Below are 10,763 nucleotides of genomic sequence, written 5' to 3' on the forward strand. Positions count from 1 at the left end.
ATCTGATCCGCCTGTGTCTGCCTCTGGGCTGCTAAGGCAGCAAGCATGCACTGCCCTGTGTGGCATCAATCACCTTCTGTAAATAATGTTTTACAGCCTGATGATGAAAAATAGTGATGCAAAATGTTGACAAAGCATCACAAGCTGGAACTTTTAAAACTCAAATGTGTTACTTCTCAGACCAAATGACTTAGATTAGTGCCTATTGAAACTTTAGGTTAGATAGCTAGCATTAGGTTAGATAGCTAGCATTTCTGAAAAGGTACAGCTTTACTACTTTAAGAAATCACATCTGCAGTCATCACCAACACTACTAGTCTTTCTCCTCCTAGGTAGCATGTGGTTGCAAGTGATGAACAAGGAAAACACGAGTTTTTTTGAAGGTTTCATCCTGGTGGGCTTCTCTGACCGTCCTCACCTAGAGCTCATCCTCTTCGTGGTAGTTCTCTCCTTTTATCTGCTCACTCTTCTTGGCAACGTGACCATCATCTTGCTTTCGGCTCTGGATTCTCGGCTGCACACACCCATGTATTTCTTTCTGGCTAACCTCTCATTCCTGGACATGTGTTTCACCACGGGCTCCATCCCACAGATGCTCTATAACCTCTGGGGTCCAGACAAGACCATCAGCTATGTCGGCTGCGCCATCCAGCTGTACTTTGTCTTAGCCTTGGGAGGGGTAGAGTGTGTCCTCCTGGCTGTCATGGCGTACGACCGCTACGCTGCTGTCTGCAAGCCCCTGCACTACACCATCATCATGCACCCACGTCTCTGCGGGCAGCTGGCTTCGGTGGCATGGTTGAGCGGCTTTGGCAATTCTCTCATCATGGCACCCCAGACGCTGATGTTGCCCCGCTGTGGACACAGGCGGGTGGACCACTTTCTCTGTGAGATGCCAGCACTGATTGGTATGGCTTGTGTGGACACTATGGCGTTGGAGGCGCTGGCTTTTGCGTTGGCGATTTTTATCATCTTGGCACCACTCATCCTCATCCTTATCTCCTATGGTTACATTGCCCGAGCCGTGCTTAGGATCAAGTCAGCTGCTGGGCGAAAGAAAGCCTTCAACACCTGCAGCGCCCACTTAATCGTTGTCTCTCTCTTCTATGGTACCATCATATACATGTACCTCCAGCCGGCAAACACTTACTCCCAGGACCAGGGCAAGTTTCTCACTCTTTTCTACACCATTGTCACTCCTAGTGTTAACCCTCTGATCTATACTCTGAGAAACAAAGATGTCAAAGAGGCCATAAAGAAAGTGCTAGGGAAGGGGAGCATAGACGTCTAGCAAGGAAGGAACACATTTGGGTGTTGTCTTTTTACCCACCTTCTTTATATACAATATATACTTCTTTATATACTAATCCTAGACCTAGGAATGGTCTAGGATTACAGAAGAGAAAGGATAGGTTGAGGAAATATGATAACCCTCTTCCATTAAAAACCATTATGTCCTTTCAAGTTTCTCCAACTTAGCATGCATCACCAAAAGGTTCTAACCTGGATAAAACAATACTCTATCCTTGTAAATTACCAGCTGGGAATGGCATTACCACTTTTTCAAAATCACAATGACTGCTAGTGGGTCTTTAACAAACATGAAAAGAATGGTCTTAGAAGTAATACAAAAGAAACACTTTTTTTTTCCTAGAAAATTCAAATGTGCGTTTCTAGTGCCAAATTCCTACCCAAGAGCCAAAACAAATGGTTCAGTTATCTAGCTTTAATATCTCCAACACCATAATTGACTCATAGAGACTGTGTGTTTTGAGTCACATACATAATTGAGCTTCAAGATTCATGTTTGACTTTCAAGCAAGAGAGGCTGAAGGAGAAAACATGTAAAGCAAGATTAAGAAGAGAAAGGTTTTTGTTAATATTAAATCTGTCAACACCAAGAGGAGACAGAGGGGTCTTCTTGCTTCAAATGTATGAAAATCCCTTGCATAGAGAAACAAAGAAATGAGATGAATTGTGGGGATTGTTTTAATTCCTGTGACTTATTCTCTGAATATTGATTTGTTCATGTTTACATTACTGACAACAGTGCCTCCCCTGCTGTCATGGAAATTATTTTGAGCACTTGACACTGTAGTTGTATAAGTATCTACATGGGCTCCTTGTTTGGACACTAGGTGCCCAGCTGGTGGTAATGTGTTGGAACATTGTGGGAAGTGGAGCTTCAATAACGGAAGTGGGCCACTGAGAGCTGGTCTTGAGGTTTTCCAGTCCCACCCCACTTCCTTGTCTGCTTCATTTTCCTTTGAGGCTGTGAGGAGCCTCAGGCACATACCCCTACACCATGATACTGGTGCCAGGGGTTCTTCTCTGTGCTGGAGTATTAATCCCTTTTAAACTATAAGCCAAGACAGACCCTTCTTAAGTTGCTCTTTTATTTAAATTGAGAGCAAGGTCACACTACATGGCAAGGAAAAAATTGAAAGACAAAGTAGATATTTCTATAGATACACCAAGTTGACAAGCTCTTTCAGGCAACTCCAGATGAATTAGTTTCCCATGAGACTTATTTTGTTTTATCTCATTCTTATCTAAAATATTTAATATTGTAATAGGTTTAGGGACTAAGAAGGTGAGAACTTATGAGGAAAACATCACTATGTCTTACTAACATTCCTGCAGTTTATAGAATAACTTACAAAGAATACTACTTAGGCATAAAGAAGGATAAATTTCAAAGTGCCTTGATTGTCCTATCCTCTTATGAGCATTGTAAAATATCACCTGAAATAAAATATAGAAAAAAATTTTTAATCTTATGCTCTATGAGTCCTTTTTTATAATATCTGTCAGGATATTACCCGAGTCATCCTTACCAATTGCTGTTTTAAATAGATAGCCATTTGGGTCAAAATGATTCTGTCCACTATGCATAGTTTTGCATATTACTTTGCTTTGCTCTTAAACTTCCTCCAAGAGAAATGAAAGTTAGCCTGCATGCCTCTGTGTGCTTGTGTTTACATTCACTTTGACTTTAAGTTCAGAACTGTCAGAAATAGTTTGTTAAATGCTTATCACATTATTCTCCTTCTCATCCTGATAGGAGATGCAAAAGCCCTGAAAACAAGTTCTAGGTACCGAAACAAAGCATTGAAATGGCGCACATTGACTTTCCATTCTGCAGTAAAGAGAAAAAGATGAACAAGTAAGGGGAACCCCTCTGTAGTGACATCTGTCCAACATGTAAGCATGGCAGATCATGGGACAGTTGGGACTAAGGAAGGGCAGCATTGTTGAAGAGACAACAGGTCAGACATCCAGAGAACTCCCAGAAGAGGGAGGAGTGTATGCAAACTTTAGATGAGGATGATGAGGAGGAAAAAAGAAGGATGGAGAAAGTAGGAGAGGATCAGAAGCAGGGGCCATCATGGAAAGGAAGGTGTTTGCAGAAGAGAAATATGAGCCATGCTGTCAAATGTAGCTAAAGGATCAACTGACATGGAACCTGAAAAACAACCATTAGATTTATCCCTGTGAGACCCAGCAAACCAGCAAAAGCAGAGTGATTGCACGAACTCTGACTGGGGGATGTGTGTAAGCTGGAGGGGAAACATACGAAAGACAGTCAATTAACGTGAATCATCTAGAAGAGGAAACTGGAAAGAAGAGACAAGAAAGGGAGTAATGTAGAAAGGGGTTGTAAGATTTAAAAAAAAGAGAATTTTTTATAGATTTATTTATCTACTTTATGTATATGAGTAGGCTGTCACTGTCTTCAGTCACAACAGAAGAAGGTATCAGATCCCATTACAGATGGTTGTGACCCACAATGTGGTTGCTGGGAATTGAACTCAGGACCTCTGGAAGACCAGCCAGTGCTCTTAACCACTGAGCCATTTCTGCAGCCTCCATGCTTCCAAAAGAGAATTTTTAAGAATGAGAGAAATTATAACATGTTTATAAGACAAAAAGAAAGAAATGATCTAGTCATAAAAAGGAACGAAAGTTGCAAGAATGAAGACTGAAATAGGTGAACAGGGAAAAGATCCAAGAAATTAGAATGATTGGCTTTAAGTAGTGGCAAAAGGCCACAGCCTAAGAGAGAAGGCACACACGTAAGCATAGATGTGCTTGGTCAGCTGATAAAAGCATGGGAGTGCATGTGAGTGTGTATGTGTGAGGGTTTTTTTCCTACCATGAAATAGGAATAAGGACACAATTTTATTATAATCCTTTAAATATATTAGAGCAGCAGAATTTAAAAAATGGTACCTTAATATTTGAAAGTGTTAGGGAGACAGAGCAATAGAGAAAGGGGTTATCCCTGTGGCACAGGTTATCAGAGTTAACTGTTATGAGACCAGGTTATGGGACATTATGACCAGGTCACAGATTGTTAGCAAGCATGGTAAAAAGAAGCCAAAGAGCTTCTATTTCAAGTTGCTGTAGATGGGAATGTGCATGGGAGGACATAAGCTTTAAAATAGACAATTTGGATCTGTTAACATGGCTCAGCAGGTAAAGGTGCCTGCCACCAAACCTAATGACCACAGTTCGATCCTCAGGATTTACATGGGAGAAGGAGAGAACCAGCTACCACTAATTGTCCTCTGACCTACACACACACACACACACACACAGTAGGATGAGCAGGACAACACATATACATCTAAAAACAAATATAAACAATAAGTAGAGCTGTATTAAAAATTTTAAATAGCATATTTTAAAGCCATCAATTAAAAAGGAGAGGGGGTGGATTGTGGAAGTAGATAATACTGAAAAGGTTAAAAAAATAAAATAAAAATCCATCTCTTGATCCCAGGGCTGACCTCTCTTGTATAGTCCACTCCTGTCTATGCAAGAATAGTTTTGTTCAAACAAACATTGCTAGTTATGTTCATTTTGTGTCCTTAAAATAATAGAAAACAAATCAAAATTCATATGTAACCAGAAAAGACCCTGCATAGCCAAAACAATCTTGAGCGAAAAAAAAATGTAATGGAAGGATTGCCCTTCTAGACTTCAATTGTAGAACTATAATAACAAACACAGTCTGATGCTGGCACAAAGAGATACTTGGCCAATAGAATATGATAGACGGCTGAAGCATAAGCACACATAACTATAGCCCTCTGATATTTGACAAAGATGCCAAAAGCATAAGCCGAGGATGAAAACATCTTTAACAATTGCTCCTGGGAAAACTGGATATCCACATAGAGAAGAATGAAATAGGCTCATATCTATCACAGTTCACAAAAATGAGTTCCAGCCAGATCAACGATTACAATGGAACTGGAAACATTGAGTCTAAAAGAAAATATAAGCTGTTCATACAAAAGGGTGTAGGGAAAGACTTTCTGAATAGGACTATACTTACCCAGGAACAAAGACCAACAATTGACAAGTAATATCTCATATTGATTTTATTTTTAAACCCTGCAGACTCATTCCCAAGTCTAAGCCCTTAAAAACTAGATTTATGGACATTTAAGAACTGTTACATTGCTGGCTCTGGTAGGGTGGGAACAGTAGAGCTAGTCCTGGAATCATGGCCATGAGAGAGCAGGAGAGCTGGCTCTACCTCTCACCAGCCACACCCAAGGCATATGTGCAGTAGAACTGCCCCTGTCCATTACCAGAGCTGTGTGGGAGAGCAGGTACCCAATGGCTCTGACTCTCACAGGCTGCCTCATGTGTGTGAGCTGGCTATACCCCTCACAAGAGTGGTGCAGGAGAGCTGGTCCCTCTAGGAGGGACCATCTCCATCTAGTCTGAAGTTGGTAGAGGAGCAGGTTGTGAAGTTGATAGAGGCCCAGTGAGGTTAGAGAGATTTTTTGTTTGTTTGTTCCTTTTTCTTTTCTAATATTTATTTTTATTTAAGGGAGATTACAGGGGTAGAGAACAGATATGGAAGGACTAGGAAATGAGTAGAATTGGGGTGCATGATGTGAAATTCTCAAAGACTCTATTAAAATTATATTTAAAACCTACAGTCAAAATTTCTGACCCAGAACTGTTCCTTTCTAAAAGAACTGCAGGAGAAATGGAGAAGAGACTGAAAAAAAGGTGGTCCAATGATTGGCCCAACTTGGGATCCATCTCATGGGAAGGCACCAAGGTCTCACACTATTACTGATGTTATGATGTGATTACAGAAAGGAGCCTGGCATGGCTGTCCCCAGAGAGGCCCTACCAGCTGACTGAGACAGAAGCAGATACTTACACTCAACCATTGAATTGAAATCGGTACCCCTATGGAAGGATTGAAGAAGCTGAAGGAGAGAGTGACCCTATAGGAGGACCAGCAGTTTCGACTTTCCAAGACCCCAGGGAGCTCCCAAAAATTGAGCCACCAACCAGGAGCATACATGAGCGAGTCTGTCGCTTCTGGCATGAATATAGCAGACATCTGCCTGGTCAGGCCTTAGTGGGAAAAGATTAATTTAATCCTGAGAGACTTGAGGCCCCAGGGAAGCGGGAGGTCTGGGTTGGGGAGAGCACCCTTTCGGAGGCAAGGGGGAGGAGGAATAGGACGAGGAACTTTGAAAGGGGGGCATGAGCAGGGGCAGTGATGGGACTGTAAATAAATAAAATAATAAAAATTTTAAAAATATCTCTTACCATTGTTACCATAGGAGAGAAAACTATTAAAATGTAAAGTTATTCATCCTGCTCCATTCTGAAAACTAAAGACTCGTTAACCTTTTGTTCTCCTTTTAAAATTCTATTTTTCAGGCTTCATGTGTAGTTCATGTATTGAATGCTTACCTACCATGTAGGAAGCCCCTGACTCAACGCAAACACCACATAAAATGGGCACAATGACATGTGACTGTACTCTCAGAACAGGAGGTCCCCAGGCAGGAGGATCACAAATTCAAGATCAACTTCTAACTAATTTAAGGCTAAATACATAACTAAACATCCACAATTTATTTTACTTAAGTTATCTAACTATTGCAAGGACTTACCAAGAAAATTCATCTTCTTGTGGCCAACTTTTTCCTCCAGTCTCTTTTCCTCCAGTATCAGGGTAAGCACAGACAATAATTTGGAGAGTTTTAAAATATTATTGACTAGTTTTATTGGGATGAGTCCAAGTTTTTCTCTCCTTCCACAGACATAAACCTCTGTTTCCTTCAGAAGGTCCTGGTAAGTATCCAAGAAGAATTCTTTACTTTTCTCTACTCTAACACAATCCTGAATGGGAATAAAATACTTAAGGTTTTATTTAGATCATTTAGGTCTCTATTTCATAATCGACATTGTGCTGTATATCTTCTATCATTATTTTTCTCACTTAACAATATCATACTTGAGTACTTCTTAATAATTTATAGCTTGGTCCATTCTCTGTGGAGGAGAGAGAGAAAGAGAAAGAGAGAGAAGGAGAGAGAAGGAAGGAAGGGAGGAAAAGAGGGAGGAAGGGAGGAAGGGAGGCAGGGAGGGAAGGAGGCCGGGGGGGAGGGGGGGACGGCGGGAGGGAGGGAGGGAGGGAGGGAGATCTTTTCCCTCACTTTGTCATTACAAATGTTGCTTCAATAAAATGCTTTCTTTATCCCATCTTTACAAGTCATCAATTCATTTTACAAGTTAGATTTCCATGAGCGAGAATTGCTAGGGTAATGAATATACTTGTTAAAGATTTTTCTATTCACTTCTAGAAGGCTAGTAAGCAATGTTTTGTGAGTACTCATTTCTCCTTCAGTAGCACTGGTGACATGAGGCACTGCAGACTGCTTTTCCTTATGTGACAGATGACTTTTCATTGTTACTTAACTATATTTCCTTAAATATTTGGAAAATTCAAACCTGTTCATGAAGTGTTGTAAGCTTAAAAATTTGATTTATATTTTTCAGTAATCCTGTAATCAAGACTTTATACATAGTCTCATATCACTTTTTCAAATGAATAGGTATGAGAAAATCACAGTATGCCTGTCTTATTTCTCCAGAAACTATAGATAATATAATAGAAGATAATACAATGGAAAGAGACTGACAACATTATCTAGATAATATAGATGATATAGATAAATAATTTAGATAATAGATAATATAATAGTAACGGCTGACAATATTATCTACAGCTTCTGGAGTAACAAGATAGGCATACTTTATTTTCTCATACCTACTCACTTGAAAAAGTGATATGAGACTATATATAAAATAAATCTTAACTAGAAGAGATTATTGAAAATATGAATCAAAATTTTAAGCTTTCAATAACTGTACAAAAATGCATTGAGTAGAGAAAGAGAGCCTAACTAAGAAAAACCTATGGAAGAAAATAATTATTTGGCTATGTAGGAAACAAAAGTATCCTACAATGAATTGAGGTAAAACAAACAAACACCATTTTCATAGGAAATTCACAATGTTCATTGTATAAGCATTGATCTCAGATCCAATTCCAGAGTAAATGCACAGTTTTCTGTGGGTTCACAGAATTCTCTTGGCTTCTTTACAAGAGTAAACAAATTCCTACCTTGATAGTACAAAATTGAATCTTCCTGCAGAAAGTTTTTCAGTCCCTACTGTCATTCCCTTTTGTCTTGGACACAGGTGAGGAGAAAGTCCCCAGGGAAAGAGCATCACAGAACAGAATGTGAGGGAAAGATGAAAGGCCAAGTCACAGAGAACCCCCACTGGGCACCAACCTTGGTTATAACAAGGGCTGCTGTCCTCATGGACAAGCCAGAGCACAGAGCAGCACTTGAGGAACCTCTAGTCACTTACTGCACAGTGCTGGTGGGGAGGGCTCTGAAACGAGACTCTGAATGCCCATTCTGCAATGCAATGCCAGGAAACACATGCTCCAATTGCCTGCAAGACTCACTTATTCTCCTGTTTTCTGATTTACTCCTGAGGAAGATCTCATAACTTGTTACTGATCAGTAGAATGAGGGGGTGGAGAACCCTTCATCACATCAGGCTGATGTTGAAGAACTTATGAAGATGCAATTGGAGCTGCACACTTTTAATGTGTCCATTTTGAATTCAAAGTTCCTTGAACTAGCAAACAGACACAAACCACTGGGTCCCAAGGTTCCGAGTGGGGTATGTAAAGCACTTTTTAAAAACATTGTGTAAAGCATACTGGAAAAAGTGGGGTATGTAAAGCACTTTTTAAAAACATTGTATAAAGCATACTGGAAAAAGAGAAACTGAAATTGGGGGCTTGGCCATGTGTCATACAGATTGCTTACCATTACCAAAGTTAGGAAAATCTGACTGAGTTTCTTCCTTCCATTTACTTTTCTCACAGTGGGTATCTAGGAGCACATGTTTGTTCTTTACTAGAAATCAAATTTAGGAGCCGAGTAGCCTTATACTCTCACCTGATTGCTACCTACAGCTTATAAAATGGCATCTGTGAACCTTTAAAGTTAGATTTGCCTACAACCTGACCTTTCTGAAAATGGAAAAAAAGACAGTCATCTTTGATAGTTTTTAAGCTGAATAATGAAGTTGGGTGAAAAAATTACTCCTGTCATTTATCCTTATACTCCAGCTGGAAAAGAGAATTTTAACAGTTTTCCTACTGGGAGTGTTGAGAAATGTCATCTGTGCAAATGTTGTAAATGGAACTCCATTCAGGGGAAAGAAGTGAGTTGTGAATCCTTTCAGGTTCTCAGCTCAGACAGTAGACTCCGTTAGTAACCAGGTAGGTAATAGCCAGCCTGTCTCTGTGCTAGAATCTCAAAGACACAGGGTTCTGAGTTTGCTTCAGCTGTTAACACACCCTTTCATTTTCACACAATGACAATACTCACAATTCAAGATGCTTAAACTTTCTCAATGCAAAAGGATACTTCAGCTTTTTACTCAAACAATCTCCTTTTTTATAATGGATTTTTTATCAAGATGACTAAATGTTTGCAGAATGGGAAAATTTGACCCTAAAGTGAGAAAAAATCAATGTAATAACACGTGGAGGCTCTGCAATCTCCCCTCTGCATTATGTTCAGCCATTATTTTTGTTGCCCTGTCCTTCCCGGCAATGACCTGTCTCTTTTTAGTGTCCTAACTACTGAGGGTCATGGGGAGATACTATTTGCACTAGCAAATGCCATCACACACAGCGTGTTCAGAATGACAGAAGAAAGCTCATTGCTTTTGCAATTACAGAGAGCTTTATGGGTAAGAAGTTAATTGTCTTCTTATCAACCAGAGCTTCCTTGAGCATCTAGTTGGGACTGAAATCTAGCAAATAAATGCTAAATTGAAGACTAGTCTGGGAAGCCCACTGACCCAACACCTATGTCCTTGTAATGAGACACCTTCTAAATAATAATGAGACTATGTCACTCTTCAGTATTATTGTTAGGAGAAATCTACAGCTTCTTATCTAAACAAGAACACTTGTATGGATGGATGGGTTTTTATTACTCATAGGACAGCACAGTGAGATAAACTCATCAGTCCTCAGAGAAAATGGCATAGTGTCACCATAGGTCTATGAGCTTGAGGGCATTTACAGCACTGGAGAAACTCGGGAAATCCTGAAGTTGTGACATCTCTCCTTCCCCATTCACTTATTCTGCTTCAGAATTCCTACCACTGCAATATTTTCCTTCCTTCTTTCCTTCTCTTCTCCTGCCCTCCCTCTCTTCTTTCCTCCTCCCTTCCTGCCTCCCTCCCTCCCTTAATTTCTTCCTCTTTTCTTCTTTCATCTCTCCCTTAATTTTCTATTTTTGTTTTAGTTTCATGTCCCATTTTTATTTCCTTAATCTTTAGTTTTTTATTTCTTTATATAATCAGATACTAGCCCCTGTCAAATGTATACCCAGAAA

At 39.9% G+C, this 10,763-nt stretch overlaps 1 protein-coding gene across 1 annotated transcript; it reads left to right on the forward strand.

The window, feature by feature from the left end:
* Positions 1-337: 337 nt before the first annotated feature.
* Positions 338-1,291, forward strand: LOC114640320 (putative olfactory receptor 2W6). The gene has a single exon (XM_028789253.1). It carries the CDS (start codon positions 338-340, stop codon positions 1,289-1,291), a length of 954 nt encoding a protein of 317 aa, XP_028645086.1.
* Positions 1,292-10,763: the final 9,472 nt, after the last annotated feature.

The sequence above is a fragment of the Grammomys surdaster genome, unplaced genomic scaffold (assembly GCF_004785775.1).
Source record: "Grammomys surdaster isolate TR1022 unplaced genomic scaffold, NIH_TR_1.0 125807, whole genome shotgun sequence".
Classification (NCBI taxonomy): Eukaryota; Metazoa; Chordata; class Mammalia; order Rodentia; family Muridae; genus Grammomys; species Grammomys surdaster.

What these genes read in the sequence shown, in the direction of transcription:
- LOC114640320 (XM_028789253.1), top strand. Translation starts at nt 338, where the DNA reads ATGTGGTTGCAAGTGATGAACAAGGAAAACACGAGTTTTTTTGAAGGT.